The sequence below is a fragment of the Calonectris borealis genome, chromosome 3 (genome assembly GCF_964195595.1).
Source record: "Calonectris borealis chromosome 3, bCalBor7.hap1.2, whole genome shotgun sequence".
Lineage (NCBI taxonomy): Eukaryota > Metazoa > Chordata > Aves > Procellariiformes > Procellariidae > Calonectris > Calonectris borealis.
Window position 1 is genome coordinate 26,613,446 of NC_134314.1, and position 19,092 is coordinate 26,632,537.

At 36.8% G+C, this 19,092-nt stretch overlaps 2 protein-coding genes across 3 annotated transcripts in view; one reads left to right on the forward strand and one right to left on the reverse strand.

Annotated features, from left to right (window-relative positions):
• The window catches only part of ANGPT2 (angiopoietin 2), a 48,617-nt gene extending 43,801 nt beyond the window's left edge, over nt 1-4,816 (reverse strand). Inside the window, exon 1 of one of the 2 annotated variants that reach the window (XM_075145189.1) lies at nt 4,125-4,816. In XM_075145189.1, coding sequence (XP_075001290.1) covers nt 4,125-4,409 — 285 coding nt within the window. In that variant the 5' untranslated portion in view covers nt 4,410-4,816. The remainder of the gene's footprint in view (nt 1-4,124) is intronic. The other variant, XM_075145190.1, reaches the window with a different exon arrangement.
• MCPH1 (microcephalin 1) overlaps nt 1-19,092 on the forward strand; it is a 144,000-nt gene that overhangs the window by 96,524 nt on the left and 28,384 nt on the right. The gene's annotated exons all lie outside the window — the stretch shown is intronic.

The following is a 19,092-nucleotide window of genomic DNA, read 5'->3' on the forward strand; positions in this document are numbered from 1 at the left end:
ATGTGCTAATCTGAAAGTAAAAAAGCATTTTCTTTTGGGTCCTGCCGATACTCTTTTGCTTAGTAAATACAGAGCTGATAGACAGAAACAAGCACTTTTCACAATAAGTGAAAACAGATGCATTACTTAAGAAAGGAATGCAGCTCTTGATTCAGAGTCAGAATCATCTCTTGCGTACTTCTAAATCCAACACTGTACAATATATTTGTCCTTGTCCATTGTGTGCAGATGTTTTTGGATGACGGCATGTAAGAATATCTTTTCGTATTTGAGATATAAAGTTCAGCACAAGTATGACAATAACAAGTTATAACATTTCATTGGTAATTACTCATAAAAAATTATAAGCATTCATTCCCATACATCTTAAAACATCTGATTTTGTTGTGCTTAGAGAAGAAATACATTTCAAATTGACAAAGGGTTTTTCGCTTCCAGGATAATATGACAAGGAAAAACGAATCTCAGTTCAGAGTATCCAAAGACACGACATCTCTATCATCAGTGTGTCCCCCTCCCAGTCTGCTGGGATGGTTCTGGAAGAAGTTCTGGTCTTAGGCTTAAACGTTGACTCCTGGCACTGACTTTTATTTTCTAGTCTTTTGATCTGCTGATAAACTACAAATACATTACCTATATTCCATATGCTATAATCAATTTGATCATACATTGTTTTCAAATGTTTATAACAGGAAAGACTAAGAAAGTATGACCCATTTCTTTTACACTATTACTTTGAACAGTCATATCTCCTGAGTCATAGGATCTAGTTTATGTACTAAGAAGTAAATTCAAGTTAGCATTCAGTTATTTTAATGTCTTAATATCTGAAAAAAAATGCAGTTCCTTGAGTAGAAATGTCATGATCCAAATGGTAAAGCTGCCATTAATTCAGATACAGATTTGTTTAATTGTAGAACTTAGGGAATTGCCTGTCTTCTAGGAATATCTGAAAACCTGATGTTGTTTTTATATAAAAAAATTCCAAAGTATAATAGCCAACATCCATGTCTACATTTAAAATTTCCAGTCTTGTATCTCAGCTGTATACCAATCTGCTATCCTCTCAAATTAATTGAAAATCTTATTATTGAGAGGTTTGTTCTCCCTGCCCTGTCGCATTAAAAAAATTTTACACTTCAGTATGCAAATTGATCCCAAGGTAGGGAAAGTCAAAGAAGAAAGTTCATTTCAGATATATTGCTGCACAGTTGATCCAGGGTTTTGGCCTTTGCTCTACAACATCGCTTACTGGCTTACTCCTCACCACTGGATTAGGTGGAACTAGGACAGTGGTTTGTCCTAGTATGTCATCTGAACACTTAAACATAATCTACTTTTGAAAAGACATTCCAGTTTTATGTATGGTATGTACAGTAGTGGCATAAGGCATTAATAAAGTTCAGACCAAAAAAAATGTGTTTTCATGAAGCAGCAATTTGTAGTAATTCTAGAACAAAGTCTTCTGCTCCCTATGGAGGAGCAGATCAGAAAAGAACCTGGACCTACGTAACTCATTTTCTTCCCATTGTGTTTGTCCATTAACGAGATGAAGCGCACACTTCCCATGCTGTTCCATTCATACAGACTAGTGTTCATTCAGAAACAGAATGTTTCCTTTAGTTGATGGATTAAAGGCAGGAGCGGGGGAGGAGTGTAAAAATGTTTTGGGATGTGCAATACTTCAGGAACAATGTTTAAAGGTTAATTCACACTAAAAGCTTGTAATGCATTTTTTTTCACACAACTTCAAAATAAAACAGGTGCTGCCTCTTAAATGAGCAAAAATAACTTTAAAAAAAGCAAGACCTAAAGCATTTTTTTGTGCAATTGCTGAGAAGTTAATGTCAGGTTATTTTTTAAATCAATCTTATGCACTTTCGGTATGGTATAAAAACTAAGTGAACTTTTTTTTTTGCCATGCCTTGATTAATCTAGTATTATATTTTTGTAAGTTGAAATACGAACCTAGGAATGTGTATTAGTGACCTTAAAAACACAGCAAGTAAACTCTGTAAGCAACTTTAAAGGTTATTGTTTGCTTTTTATCTTCACTTGCAAACCAGGTGTCTCTAGCAAAGCAAATCTGAGGAAAAGCTACTTTTGTTGGAGTCTCTTTGTGAACAAAACAGATGACATAAAGAGCAGGTGTTAAAATAGCGAAAAAGGCAAACAGCAGTTATTTTACAGGATGTTTAGCTGTGGAACAGCTAGGAAAAAATCAGGCTATTCTAAAGCATCTTATTTGGAAATCTTTGCTTAAATAAAAGAAACATGACTCTGTCTTGTAAAACACAAAATCTGCCTTTTGATCCCCCAAAGAATGGTTTAGATATACTTATCCTATTCCTCTTGTAACTCATTTCCCAGGGATTGACAGGAAAAAGCATAGTTTTTACTAAATAAGGATGCTGGAATTTGCTTACTGGTTTCTGTTTACCTGATGCCACTGGTGATACTGTGTTTGCCTACTTAAGTGGCATTTAGCACTGGAGTCCTGTGTGTGATTTTACTATTTATGTTAGGAAATTGCTTAGCAGCTGGGTAGATTAGACTGGTTTACTTTGTGTGTTTTTCATCCTGCATTGCACATCTGTTAATGTTGGTCTTAACATTACAATAGTGAGCATTGTAAATTAATAAGTAGAAAGGTAAGTATGTGGAGGGAAGTATGTTTGCCTGTGAGATTAAAAAACCAAAAGCTACTGAACTGACATTATTTCGGTGTCTAAATTAAGCATTCTAAACCCATAAAGACAGATTTAGAGGCCCACACTGCAGCCTTCAAGTGTAAGCATTTTGGATTTAACCTTCAAGGTTCATTTTCAGGTAGATGAAAACACTATGCTTTCTGCTTTGAAGTGTGACTTCTGTTTCTTACATGCACGAATTCTCTAGCAGGTTCCTTTGACTATATCATGCTAGTTCTGTAACTTTGTAACTGATGAGAGAAGTGAACCCTAATGCAAAATTATTTTATAGTCATGTAAGCTTAGAATAAAGAATTGGCTACTCATGGTAGACAATTGTGAATTCTCTCCATTCGCAACAAATATTTCTTTCTTTATGAAAAAAACACCTTATGACATCACTTGAACACTTCTTTGGAGATACTATGTCAACTGCTCAGTTAAGTCCTCAAAATATTTATTGCTTAGAAGATAGGCATCTTGCTATGAGACATAAATACTCATAAATGTACTATGCAATTAAATTATACTATCACACTTTTTCAGGTACCAGTGAGGTAAAGGTTTATTAAATCAAAATCTATTGAACTGTATAACATTTAGAATCAAATGCGTTTCTATAAAAATGTGGAATAGTGATCGGGTTTATTCTCCAGTAATATTAAGAAGCTACGCAGTACACATTTTTTTCTGTTGTTTCAGGTGTAATTTTACAAATGTTGCCACTTTGGCCACAAACATGTCATTTTCCCTTAGTTACAATGGAGTTGCATTAAAGGAAGCTATGTGGCATCTGCAACACCTTTTCCAGAATTTTTTTCCCTTGAATATTGTATATTTGAGTGGAAATGTTACAGGATGCGAAGGATATCCGCTAATGAACTTTCTTGAAATTCTATCACTTCACTAGGCTAATTTCACTGCAAGTCAGACTTGCAGCCCTTGCTTAGAATTCCAATTCTTTATCAGTGGGTCTTAATATGTTAATTTCTGCATGCAAGTTTTGAAATCACGTTTCAAATAACATTTTTCAAACATGCCTCAGATAAAGGTACATTCTGTATTCTTTAAATAGAGATACAATAGCCCTTGTCAGTTAATTATAAATTAGTAGCTGGTTCTTTCATGTCAGAAATTTCAGGCATGCTTGCAGTCTGCCTGCGTATGTAATTACTATTTGTCCAAGCAACTCAAATGTAATGACAAACTTTAAAGCACGAGCTGTGCACAACAGTGCAGTTCTCTATTCCTGTCTAGTCAGTAAAATTATGTTCTCAGACTTCAAAACAACTTTTTGATTGAAAGGCAATTCCGAAATTTAGTTTAGATAATGCATTTTGTTAATTTAAAAACTGTTAGAAAAAAATAACACAATGAAATAAGTAACAAGATACTGTAAACAAGATTTTTAGAATAGAAATTATATTATCTTACCTTCATTAGCCACTGAGTGTTGTTTTCCATGATGTTTTCAAGTAGTTGCAGTCTTTGAACTGAATCGTCATAATCTAAAGGTGCATCCCTTTGCACTGCGTTGGACACGTACGAAGTAGAAGATCGGCAGTTGTCCGTCTCGGGCAAAAGGAAGGTATAGCTGCACGACCCATGCTGAACCTGGTACTGCTTCTTGCCTATCGTCTCCATGCTCTTACTAAAGGAGTTGTATCCTGAAGCTAAGAAAATACTGCAGCCCAAAAAGAAGTAAACAGTCAGCTGCATTTTAATTCCTGCGGTACCCCAGCAAACCTGGAGTGCTCTAGTGCGCTAGCGGGAGCCCAGACCTAGTTAACCTGCGGGGAAATTGAGGGCTCTGCTGCCATGTGCCGCCTGAAGGAGGGCTGGGCTTTCTTGCTGTCCCAGTCGCGAACTGGAAGCGTGCCGTCTTCTCCCCAGCCGCCGTGCCCTCAGCTGTCAGATGCGGAAAGCAAAAGCAGTCCCCTTGAAGCGGCTTGGCCCACAAGCCCCGAGGCTTCCTTCTCCTCGCCCCTGTCAAGATTTTACGGCCCCGGTACCCGAATCAATCACTTTCCTTCCCTTATATGATAAGTTGATAAGAGCAGGCAGACATGTGGAGCGGGGCTGCTCCTCCCTCCCGGCTTCGCCAGTGCCTTCCTGCGGGTGGGGGGGGGCGGTCATTTGCAAAGCGGGCTGGAGGGAGAGCGCTCGCCCGGGCGCGGAGCGGCGCGGAGCGAGAGGAAACCCCGGGGAGGAGCCGGCAGCAACAGGACCCCTGCGAATTCCTGCAGCACGGCTCTAATTAAGAATTTCCTAGACAGAGCAATCAGTTCCGATAGCCTCCAACTATGCTTGTAAATTATTTGTGGTGGTAATGATTTTTAAACGCTGACCAAAAAAAAAAAGTTCCTGGGCTTGTTTGTTCTTCTTAAAGAATCTTTTTTTTTTTAAATGTTCTGAACCAAGATGTAATTTCGTTTATGTTTAATGCATTGTGTAATTACAGAGAAAGACACTGTCCTAAGCATATAAAAGCAGGCTTGGGCACGTCCTTGCAAAGAGAACATGAGTGGGGGTTTAATTAAAAGTTTTCAGTTGAACACAGACTTTGTATTTTACTGAATCTCTGAGATGAATACTCATTTTTAGGCATGTCTTTCAAGAGTTAAGCGGTTTCAAGCTTTTTTTTTTTTAAAGCTTTTTTGTCTGTATTAAATGGCTAACTTTGGAAGTGCTAACATTAGCAAGAGTTACAAATCACAAGTCAGCTGGGACTGGAAGAGGGAATAACTATCCAGGCGCAGTGGCTGTAAGGCATGCCTCAGGCAGTGCCGTGGCTGAAGAGAGTTACCCCATCAGCTCTTGCTAGCCCAATTCCATGCCCTTGGAAGTGGGAAATACCTGTAAAAGGTGAGGGGAAAATCTAATAAAATAAGTATTTGAAATGTATATGTAAGAGTCAAAAGGAGCTTCCCCCTACTTCCCATTCCCATGTTCTCTGCAATGATCAGCGATCTTGAAAAAGTGGAAAATTACTAACCAACTTACCAAATCTTGGGAAAGAGTTGATTCCACTGAGATTTTGGAAAAGTTTACTTCTCTATTTTAGAAACTGTTTTCTTGAAACAGCACGGTAGGATAGTGACTCCTGAAGACAAACTCCCTGAGAGTTTTGCTAGGTCTGGATCTGGAAGCTATAGATTTTTCTTAATTAAAATAAACAAAGGGAATGCCGTACTAGTCAAACTAACATGAATTACAGACCAAAGTTGCTCTTATACAAGTAAAATCCCAGCATGCCTTGGGATCTCTTAGGAGAGACTTTCTTACACAACTTGCTGTATTTCATATAGTGTATTAATGTGGCTTCTACTTTTTAAATCATGGAAGTTGTGTTCAGGGCTTGTCAAAAATAGTTGTAGCAGCTAAAATGCATGCTTTACATTATTAGAAGCTGTTGGGATTTCTTTATGTACTACATAGTTACCCCTGGAAAGGAAAATCTCTAGAATTCAATTCTGGACACTTCCAGAAAACTTCTAATTATACTTGGACTGTGACCTGTGGAACCAATTTGTCAGATTTTTTTTCCTGTGGAGTATTCATCTGCTATTGTTCATCCTTCCAGCCAGAGGAAATGGAGGAATATGTTTGGAACTTGGGATACAGTCAAGATTATTTTCTACAAAATGTACATATTTGGAGGGTTTGGCATCTAAATTATGCATTCTCCATCTTTTCAACTTTGTATTGCAATAGCAAAGCAAATTAATGTGACAGCTGTTAATGAAGTTTCAAAAGCTTTTTGTATACTGATTTCTGCTTTTCAGTGTATTGAAGTCTTTGAAAGAATGTTTAATTCCATGTGAATAACAGTCTTTTGCAAAGTAATTGAGAAACCTACTAGTATCCAATGAAGACAGCATGTAGGATTAGATTTATACACTAGACTGTGTGAAGCATTTCTAGGTAACTAACCAGACATTAAAATTCAATATTTTCTGTTTTTTGAGTATTATTAATTAATTTGCTAAGTTAAATGAGAATTTCCTATTATGAGTTGTACTTGTCCTTAAATTGGTCTGTTCCTTGCTTTCTTTTACTCTCACAGCTAGCCCAAAAAATACAGGGCCCTCAATAGAGTAGTGCTGAAAATAAGATTGCTCCAGCCCTGAAAGTATCTGTCTCCTAATGAGGAAGAACTAGAGGATAATCTTATTTTTTCTGATTATATTTTCATGGATTTTTTTAATCCTTTAGTTAGATATTAAAGGTAAAGATGAGACTGACCAGTATAGCCTTTTAGAAGTTTTCTTTTTAATTATTAGACCTCTACTCAAGGAACTGCACATATATAAAAGACAAGATTTAAGGGATACTGAGAATTCATTAGACAGGGTCTCCATGAGAGGCTTGATTAAATCAGTAGTTTCTGAATTGCTATGAAGCTTGCCATCTGTATGCCACGCTGGTGAGTCAGATCGCCAACGTAATCTGGCAGCTCAGTTTTGCTGGGTTTTTGAGGAGAGACTGGAGTGTCTCTAAAGGTTTGAACTGGAGTCTGTTTTCCTTTAGGAAAGGCCGATGCATGACCCCAGGAGGCCCTTGAGCCGTAATGGGGCCAGGAACAAAACTGAACTTGGAGGCTGCCTAACAAGGCTTGCTGTATCTTGGACCTCCACTAGGGAGAACTGTGGTTGTATGAAACTGGAAAGAGAAACTAGTTCACCTTTTACTGGTTTTTTGGCTGGGTTTGATTTTTTGTGGGGTTTTTGTTTTGTTTTTTTTTTTTTTTGAATGAATGAATGAATGAATGGCCAGTTGCTATGGCGGCTGTCAGCAGTTCAGGGAAAAGGTATGGGAAGTGCAGGTATTATTCTGAGGAGTGACAACAAATTACTAATGGAAGACCAGCACAGCAGGCACCTCCAGTTAGCTACACTGCTGTGCTTCTCATCTAGCTCTTGGAGTAACACCCTGAGGTTCACCGTGGCGAACAAGTTTTCCCCAACTTTTCCTTGATACTTCCAGGCTGTAGAGGCAATAACTGGAATACAACCCACGCACACACACATAACTGAGGGAGGATTTTGCTGTTTCCCCATCTGGGTCCAATGGACTCATATTGCTTTAATGAAGTGCTCTTTCCCACTGCCCAGGAAAGTCAGTGAGCATTCACCTTGCCAACAAAATAAATATACATCCCTTTAACCCTTCACTACAGGATAGTGCTGTATTTGGTGCATCTTTTGGAGCATTTGATTGTGATCCTTCACCCTTTCTATCCCTTTGGGAGCAGCTTTCCCAGCTGTGGAGGAGGAAGTGGTCTTCTCTGCCTCCCCAGGGAGTCAAAGCCAGTCAGAGTTCAGGGGGAAAGAAAGTAGTAACAGCTAAATTTAGAAAACTGGTGTGAAAAGTAAGGCAAGTTAAATACATTTTTGTCCTTGAAAACTGAGGAGGAGGAAGGAAGATGCCTGAATACAGCCTTTTTACTGAGCCTCAGAGGCATAATAACAAGTCTGCTTGCAGGGCAGGGCTTATTCCAGAAAAGCTGAATGACAGAGAAGATCTGTCTCCCGTCAATTATGAGAAGGAACATCTTATTGTTAGACATGTTGAAGTAGGAAGGAATTTAAATAATTTGGCATGGAATCTTATATATGCCAGTATGAAATTGAGTAAAAAGTTATAATTCAGGCCAGTTGCTTCCTCTCAGTGTTTTTTTCATGTTCATTGTTCTCTTCATCTTTTATTTCTGCTGTCGATATGGAGTGGCGTGTTTGCATTCATGATACATTTATTCTGCAAACTGAAATATAGCTGCTTAGCCTGTGAGTTCCTGCTTGCTTTATAGCTGAGTGTATATAGTATTTGACATAAAATAGCAAATAGTGGCTTGGTATATTTAAAGTACAAATTAGATCTTTCCCTTTTTAGAAAGAAGATACCCACTCTACAGAACTCACCTTATAAGAGCTGAAATGTATATTTTGTCAATACTAAACATTTAGAACGTTTTGCCAGATGTGTTGCAGGCAATTTCCTTTCCTGGGAAACAGTAAATTCCCTTACTCAGCCAATCCTGTTTTTATTCCATACAGCATATGACTAAGCCGCTTTGAGAGAGATGCCTGAATACCACTAACATTATCTTTCCCAATTATCATTTTACTTACAGCTGCGCAGCTTCTGTTTGACAGGCAAATACAGAGATCTCGTGAGATCTCTGATAGAAAAGGAAGCATAAAAGTTTTTGAGGTAATGCAGGAAAATGTTGACTTGGCTTTAGTCTGCTATCTGCAGACTTTGCCACCTAAAACTTTCAAGATGTTGATTTAGTAGATAAGCAAGTTCTCATTTCAGCAGTTTTCTTGTTTTAGCAAGGGAAAAATACTTAATGAAATATGTGCAAAATAAAGGCAGAACAATGTAAACAAGTAGGTTTTGGTCCTGCATACTTCTAGGGATATTTGATCTACATATATAAATGAAAATGCTGTAGTGTGAGAATACGGAACTTCAAAATCAAATCTGAGATGAAAAATTACCTGAAACTTGGAATAAATTAATGAAGTATTTTATATATTCCTGGTATTTGCATTCCTTACATTTTGACACTCAATGTTAAGTCCCCACCTTTGGTTCCTGGTACTTAAATATTAGTTTATGGTAGTTCCATTTGCTAGCTTCAAAATATTTTCTTTCACTGGGAGTATTTTAGCATGTTTCTCAGGAACAAATGTCAACAAGGACAAGACTCATGAACTCGTAACTTAAAAAACAGGGAACAGGATCTTGGAGCCTACTAGATTTTTAGTCTGCTGAAAATCTTATCTGTTTTGAGATCTCTCTTTGAAAGAGAGGAGTGCCAGATTATTATGCTTTCCGATAAGCCAAAACAAATTGTTTTCATCAAGACCCATAGTTCAGTTCTTTAGCACTTCTAAAATTAGCGGTAATATCCTACTAATCATTCCTCCTTTCCCCACCATTTGCCTATTAACCTTTTTATTCCGTCTGAACTTCTCCACTGGTCTCTCACGACTTCTTTAACAAAATCTCAGGATTCCGCTCACTTTCTCAGCTGCTGCTTATTTCTAATCACTCAGAACATCTGGTGTAACATCTTGTGAATTCATAGTCATTTTTATGTTCCGTCTCTGACGTTCCCTCATGATTCCTTTGAGTGTTCTTCCTTTCAGGACAGGGCATTTACCCAGTAATTCTCATATTGTACTTTGCTGAAGGGACCAGAGGTCAATAATCTGATCCCCTGAAAATTTCAGTTACCACTCTGTCTTGGTGACTCAGTCTGTTTGTTCCCATCTTGCCTTGTAACATCCAATCCATCATTTCACTACACAGTATTATTCCTAGATGTTGCGCCATTAGTGGAAGCGTAATGCGGCCAAAACCGGACTTTGTATCTTCCCTTGGAAATGCTTGCATGCTAGCCCCTTTTTCTCTTTCACAGTTGATACTGCCACCATCCTTCAATGCATTTAAATCTATAATTTGCAAGTTATGTTTATATCCCTTTGTTTCTTTGGCATTTTATTCTGTCCCTTTTTTGATGCTATGCTTTCATTAACGTCTTTAAAATTCCTATGTTGATCCTCGTCATCAACACGTTGAATTTTGTAGCATATTCTGTCTGGCTCCTCCTTAACATTTAAAATGTGACTTGCTTATGGAGCTTATTATATTAGTTCTGCCTCTCTTAGTCAACTTTATTTTCATAAGAATTGTTAGACAACTGTCAGAGCTTCAGACAAGTAGACTACTTAATTGCTTCTAATTTGTTTTCATTTTTGGAAACTCTACGTTCAGCATCTATCCTACCAAATATGTCAGCTTCATTGCTTACTTTGTAGGCACTGACTAGATTGGCTTTCTTGGACTGTCTTGGTTAAACTTGGGATGTCTTCTCTCAGTTAATCTGACATTTAACGTGACCATACTTTCCACCTATAGACTTATTTTGATATCCCACTTTTGTTATATAACATCTGCTCAAGGCCTTTTGACTGAGATTATATTAACATTAAAAGAAATTATATATTTATATATATACACATACTTATATCTGTATATATATATATGCTTAGTATGTTGTAGATGCCACTGTACCTAAAATATAATTGGTCATGTTAATTTAGATTGGGACTTTATGATATCACATCTTGAGCAATAATGGTAACACGAATTAATGTTTTTTGAAATTCCTATCATTATCACTTCCACATTCTAAAACCTTCTTAAATGCAAAATGCTTTTTAGCTTTTACTGTTTCATTACTTTTATAGTGATTTCCTTTATCAATCCAAATTTTCAAGGGATATCTAAAGTAGAATACACAAATATCTATAAAACTGTAATCTATGCAAATAATGTATGCAGATATCTAAGAAGATTCTCACAGTGCATTGATGAAGTTCTTATTTGTAGGACAGATGGTAGTTTCTTTCACTGTGAGCATGTTATTTTAATATTTGAAAGAATGTTATTTTAATCTTTGAAAGATGAATCATCCACGTACAGAAGTAGGAAGTGAGTCCCAGGATTATGAAGAATAGTTGCTATATGTCCTTCCTCCTTAACGTTTTTATATTGTTTGGCTATAGTGCCCAAAGGCTGTGCTCATTCTCTTCAGAGTTACATGATGACAGCAAACTTTAGCTGGTAACAAGTGTAATTACATCTTAAACTCAAATAGCATGAGTTCAAAATTAACATGGAAATTACAGCTAATGTTAAGGATCTTACAATTGGACTGCTGAGTGTCTTTCACAGTGTTAAGTGCTGTGCCCCGTCTATCTCCCATACTGGGCAAAACATAATACAGCACTTGTTTAAACAGGTTACCCTCGCTTTGAAACTGAATGAAAGAACTTGCGTGCTAATGTGTAGCAACTAGCTCTAGTAAGGCCTTTAAAACCTGTTTTTAAAAATTGTTTCCATAGCACATGCATATTTACTCTTCATTATTGAATTATATGTGAAAAAATTAACATATTCTTGCTCTATGCGCTCATATACTGTTTATATGCTCTTTGAAAAATGCCTTTTTGATTACAGTTTTTTTCATTTGGACAATTTAAACCTAAAATCTTTATGTAAGGTTTTGACTTTTGTTGTATTATGTGAATGTCATGTTATGTTGATGTGAAACGGCAGCAGCCTGTGAAAGAATCCAGAAGGCTTTTGGAAAATGAGAAATCTGCCTTACTGACATCTTAAAGAAAAATGCATATGCCGTTTGTTTAAAGGAATGTATTTTTAAAATGTCTAAGCAGTTGACAGTAATCTAGCCTTACAAATCACCCCAGTCCCTGTGATTTAAACCCTTCCTCTTGTACGCAGTCATTCAGGTTAGCGGAAGGTTCTCTCATCTGGTAATAGCACACTTATTTGATAATAACAGTATGTCATACTTCCGAAGAGCATTTCAAGTTAAGAATCTGAATTCAAAGATAAACTGATGTCAAAGAGAGAATGAAAAGGAAGTGAGAAACTGTGTAAGAGGAATAAACAAAGCTTTCGGAGAGAGAGAGGACGTTTATGGCAACAGTAAGGTACCTAGTTCCTGACATCTGTTTCCCTCAAGAAAAAAATACAGTACATACGCTAACCTTTTTATGGAGAGTGCAAGAAAAATATTTGCAGCATATTTTCATATATTCATATTTGTTGAACTGTATTATAGATGTGTAATTTGAAGAGGACAGAGCAACTGCAAACTATTTTTGCACTCCATAAAGATAAATCTTTGCTTTTTTCAATACTAGTAAACATAGTTCAGTAATAGTTCTCAAAAACAGTGCCCACCCTCTTGCTGTTTCTGCCACAAAAACTGGGCATTGTTTTTATCGCTGGTCTTACTGCTGTACAAGCAAAGGAAGGAACTAAACTATTTTTTCCCCGGTTAGTGAGGCATCAGAATCTGTGATGGGACAGGAGAAAGATTACCTGCATACTGATACTAAGATTAGGGCTCGTTTGAGCTTGGACTCCTTGCCTCCGTACGACCACCTAGCAAAACTCCTATTGCTGTGTAAATATTAACATAAGTACCTCACTGGCTGTGTAACAGTCTGTTCTTCATCTCTCCAAATAAATCATTTGCTGGAAAGATAATCCTCCATCTCCAGTGGAATGTGTACAGAAGATCAAATCTCTTATGAGTATCCTATCATTAAAATGGTATATTTTCTTCTCAACACAAACCAATTAGAAACTCCTCTTGATTTTATCTAAATCTTTCTTTATGTAAATTATTACTTGTGTAGTTTCACTACACAGAGAAAATTCAAATCTTTGAAAAGCTTTATTTTGTCCCACTAGAAATACATGTAAATGAAATTCAGAGACTCTCACTGATGTCTGTATTGTTTGAACGTGAATCCCCATTCAGGCTAGCCACAGCCAAACTGGCTTATATTTACAAATCCTATCAAATCGTTCAATCTTAGCTTACTAGCTTCATTTTAAACTTGATTATAGAAGGTCTTGCTTGTAGTTGTATGTTCTCACTTGATTTTTACGTCAATATCTTCAGTCAAATCTGTGATCAAATTCTATTTTAAATAACTAATAAGGCTTCACCTTTAGTGTTAAATGATATATTATCAGTTATTACTGCTCCAGCTGTAGCCTGTGGGATGTTACTAATAGCAATGTCCAGTGAATAGCATTTTTCTTGAACATAAATAACTTTATATCTAATTCATCAATTTAATGATCAGCTGATGTTATTCTACTAATTTCTGCCTTCCTTTGCCGGTTCGCCCACTCAGGTATCATTTTTAAGAACAAAAAGGCATACATTAAAGTTAAAATATTTACTAGATGATGCCATGACAATTAGAAGAATATTTCCTAACTCAATCAGCTTAGAATATTTTCCTCTTCTATTAATGAAGATTGTATCCTTGCGTAGGGGGTCAAGGTGGCCTTCTTTGATTAAATACAAAGAGCAGGTCACCCAAGGCTTCCTTGTAAAGTCAGAGAGATTTCTCTCTGTTGATCAGAAGGGGACTCTTGAGTAACAAGCTCAGATGAAAGCGCCTGAAGTTAGGTGAAATGAATGTCACCAAGTTCACTAGACAGTACAAATGCTGGCTTCATGCTTATTATAAAAATCTTGTTGCTGTAAACTGCGTGGGAAGGACAGGAGTCTTTTCCAAACCAGTTTTCTGCAGAAGATGATGAGAACTGAGGATAAACCCACCTGATTTCTTATCTTTGCTAAAAGTTCTAGTTTGACTTACTGAAAGAAGTTATGGTTGTTGCAGATTTCAGATGTGTTCCATTGTCTCACACTGCTATCATTAGTATATTATCGGTATTTTTTCATTTTATTACGATTTTTTGACTATTATATCCCAACTTTAATGTTCTGATTCTCATCTTTTTCAGTAATGGATTCATGGACTATGAATTGATTAAAAAACAGTCCACCAAGAAATTGGGTCTAAATAGATTATTCACCCTGGAAAAAGAATTCTTTTACGCTGTAGGCACATTTTTCAAGGTTGTCAGTTGAAATGTTTGAGCAGTGCCTGCTCTGGAACCCCATTGCAGCCCTCCCTTATAGATGGTGAGGAAGAATAGGCTAGCAAGGGACTGAGTTTTCAGCCAGCTGTGAAGTATTCCAGGCAGGACTACAGCACACAGGGAAACCATTAGGAGTCATGGCCTAAACTTTGTTTTAATTTTATGCCAAGTATAAAGAAATATTTTCTGAGGCTAAGATCTATGAGGCTGTAGAAAAGCCTCTCATGAGAAGCGGTGGAATCCCTGTTGCATGAGTAATTGAATATAGATGGGCAAAACACTGAAATATGTAAAGGAAAGTCCTGTACTGGCAGCAGTAAGAATTAAATGACCTAATAAGCTTTTTCATCTCTTAATTTCTCTCATTAAACCTCATCACTTTGCTGAAAGAAAGAAAAATGTTTATGTTGGACCTCAATGTGAAAAGTGCTTATAGAAAAAATATCCCTCTTCAGATGATAAAAACATAATTAATATATTTGAAATAATTCCTGCATTTTCTCACAGCCATGAAATTAAACCTGTCAGCCACAAGCTAATATTAATGCCTGCAAACTGCTAAACACAATTATTGCAATATAATGCAGCAGTGGTTTTAATATTGGAAATGATTATGTTTTTAGATTTTGTTGCAATATTGGAACAACTTCATTTTATAGTATTTATTCTACCAGTGACATGCAAAAGAATATAGTTAATCCTATTACTAAAAGCATCAGAGTGAGACTGTGCTTCATAGACTCTTATTGCCCATAGGCGAACCTGCTTGGCTAACTGAGAAGTTTACAACCAGACAAATTATTCTCAACTATCAATAACTTAATTGCTACTTTAGTTTTCAGATTTTTTTAAAAAAATAATACTTATTTAAACATGTTTACAATGAATAATTTAAAAAATGCACTTTATAGACATCATCAACATAACAAGCCACAAAGTTTACATCAAAATCAGACTGCTCTTGGTTTTTATTAGCTTGAGACAGATTCGTTTCTGACTTTTAAAACCTCTATTTTGGAACATTTATTCTATGTGAAGCGGGCTCCTTTGTATTCATATATTTCACCTTGCTGGTTCTGTAACAGGGGGAGAAAATCTGCACTCACCTACCTCTTACCTAACTCTGCTAGCCCACAATTTTAGCCTGCAGTACACCCAATAAAGAAAAATAACACATACTTTTAAGATAGATAGCAATTTCAATAAACTGGTAGCCTGGAGGACTAAGAAAAAAGTGATGCTTTAAGGGCAAACTGTGGGCCTCTCGTTTAGAAGGCTTTTCTAGTATCAGTCAGAACCTTTTTCTGACGTGTCTAGCATGCTCAATTGTCAGAAGCTGCTGAAGTAAACAAATTGGGGGTCTGTTCTCCATTATTATAATTTGCAGATACCCTGTGTCTGCTCACAGAGGATGGCCCAAGGCTTTTAAAGCTGTTAATGACATGAACAGTGGCCAAGAACTGTCTTTATTTGAAATACAAGTGTATTTTAAAAGTAAACCAGAACATGTGAATCCTCAACCAGTTGCCATTTGCATTAACTTTACACAGTGAGTTTTTTTTTTAAAGATACAGATTTCTCACCAAAGATTCGCTGGACTAGTTAAACAATTGGAAGCATTTTCAAGTGGTGTCACCACTAGTTAAAATATTGGCTTTTGTGGCTGGTCCAAATTAGAATCAGGCTTTACAGTAAGTGAAACTTGGTTCCCCCTCATTGATTTCTCAATATTTGTAAATTCATTAAATGCTCATTCATCAAATTCCATCTCTTTGCTGGCTCTTCCATGTCAGAATGAGGCATCTTTTTCCAAAAAATCAAGTGGCAGATGGTTTAGTAAGTATTGCCCATATTACAGCTGGGAGAATGAAGTAATTTTCATGAACAGAAGACAAACAGAAATGAAGGTATTCAGGATTAGAAATAAGGGAGAGAGGGTTTCTTATCTTGTCTTTATTTTTTTTTTCCTAGTTAATCTTCTTTTATAAAAGTAGAGTTGCAAGTCCTAAATACTAAATGTTGAAATTCAGGACAGTTTGGGACTGTGTAACAGCTCTGCACATGGACATCAGATACACTGTAGTTGGTACTGCATCTGCTGTATGTGCAGGTTTTATCCATGTATGCGCTGTGTCATTCTTCCAGTTCACTAGGCATCTGAGAAGCAGCCTGGTTTCTATGAAAATATGTGGAAAGTCATGCCCCATATGCTTTTCATATGAGACACAAGCCTTGACTGTGTAATACAGGACATCGCCTGTTATGTGGGACATCTGCCAAGCCCAGCAGAAAGAAAAGATAGAGGCAAGAGAACAAAACCAGAGGAATACATGATTACTAAATCCTTATTCTGTTTTTAATGTTTATATTCTGCTCTGGTCTCAGCTGTTACAGTCCACTTTTAATAACATCTCTGAGCTGGAATAGTCATATATTCTGTACTTTCTGGTCTATTAAATGCTTTATGGTATAAAAATTTAAAATGCTTAATGTTCATAAGTGAATGACAGTCAGATTTTCAAAGGTAGTATGTGATGCAGGCTTCAAGTCTGCCAAAAATCCTAGTGGCCCATTGCATCTTTAGATAACGATGTATCTCTGATCCACAAACATGCATAAGCATAACAGCCTTTTGATACTTATGTGCATGAGTACTTTAGGTTATATTTGAAAGCTGAACTGCAGCTATTATACATTTTCTCAACAGTTTTGGGGTAAAAAGCAAATGTTACCTTGTTTGGGGGCATACCAGCATTGCCAGTGCTTATGTTACTCAGCCGTTTTGGTCTGTTACAACCTGGGTTGTGAACAAATGAGATTAAGAAAAAATGATAGTTTAAATGTAGGGAAAATAATTCTTTTCCCCATGGTTGCAGAAGCATGAGATATGCTTGGCAATAAGCATGGCAAATAAATAAAAAATGTAATTTTGTTTTTAGCATGATTTTGGAAGCCTGAATCCTGATTTCTGGGTAGTTCAGTTAGCAGTCCTGAACATGTAAATCCCACTGAAAGTCTCATTGTAAGACCTTTCTTTCACATTTCCAAAGTTGGTCATGTAAAAACTGATAATATTCTACAGATTTGACTTTGCTTTTGAGACTTTTTTCTTGCATCTATTTATATATCTAATACTGTTCAGCCCCTCTTTATTGGCAAGTATATGTTTGTTATACCTGATGAGAAACAAGTCCTCTCAGTTTGATGATTTGTTGAAATCATCAAATTTGTTGAAACCTTTGATGCTGTTGAAAACTTCAAATTACATTGGAATTGGGTGTCCTGCCTACAGGAGCACAATACGATCCACAGTTGCATACAGGTTTCACTTACTAAAATTTACTGTGGTGGCTGCAGGTAGAAATTTTATAATGTGCAAGCTAGTGCATATGGAGTTTTTTCTAAGCACTTCAACTGCCAGTCTCACAGAAGGAATTCTGAGAAATATTTACCTTCATTTATCAGGTTTTCAGTGTTAGCTATGTTACTAGAGATGGCAGAAACCACCTACCTCTCACTTTTTGAGTACTAGGGCAAAGAAGGTGCTACCAGGCCATTGCTTTCTGCAAGTCATATGCTGCTTCTTCTGTCTATTAGTTTGTCTGTGTTACATCTGTGAAACTCAGAATAATCCCTATATTCATTTGATACATTGCTACAGACAAGAAAGAAAGGAACTTTTATATATTCAGGATGAGAATGCAAATGCCTATTTTTATTTAATAAAGACAGATTGTTGAGCCTGGCACTAATTTTATCCTTTATTACCAGTGAAGACATGAGAACTTGAAGTACATCCTGCTTCCATACCAGGGAAATTGGCTCAAACTGGAAGGAGGAAGACATAGCGTAGTTTTTTGTAGACTGTGTCCTTTAAATGTTAGTTTACAAAGCCATTCTGAGTCAAAAGGCCAATTTTATCCGAAAGATGTTTTTTTAAGACATACGTAGCATATTCAGACAAAACAGCCAAGACGAAACAGTTTCAGAAACCTGTTGGACTTTATGGATGCACCTGATTATTGCTCAGGGGCCCATTCTGGGAAGGATGCCCACCTACCTGTGTGGCTTCTGGCTGATGTACTTGATTTATGCACTGCAGCACATGATCATGTGTGTGCACAAAGAGCACGTGACATCCCAACTAGCTGCTAAAAAGACCTCTGTTTTAACCACATAGCTAATTTTCCAGGATAAAAATCAGTGTCTGTAATTCCTTTTTACCACTTTGCAATCCCTGGTTACGGCACGGTGGACTTGTAGATCTCACTAATAGGATGCCGATGCCGTGCTACGCTTTGGTCACGAAAACTTTTCATCGGTTACTTTGCTTGTAATTTTAATATATGCCACCAATTTCCTCTCTGCATTCGACTGCTTTGGACTAACATGGAAATGAAAAATGAGTTAATGTAAATTTTTTGCTAAACGAAGGCGCTAAGTGTTGACAGGATGGCTGATTCCAGCCCAGAATTTTCTCTGCATATAAACATAGAACACATTTCATAAACCAAAACTGCAGTTTCTGTTTGTTTGCTTTTGGGTTTTGTTCCAAGTTTCTTGAGAGGAGATGATCCTTAAATGAGAAGAAACCGTAGGATGTGTTTCCATAAACTTATGTGGGAAATACTGTGATAACAAGGTACCAGAAGAACAAGCAAAACCTGGAGTAAGGAAGCTGAAATTAATGTATAGATATTAAAAAGAACAGAGCTGGGCCCAGCCTTCTTTGCAGCCAATATTCATTGCTAGGAAGAAATAGAGGTTTATATTGTTCTGTTGATATAGTTTGGGTAGATTTCTGGCTTACTGTAATTGTAACACATTCTACTTTTAGATTATTATCTGAACTGTAACCTCGCAATTCTAGAAAATCAGCATTTGGGGAAGC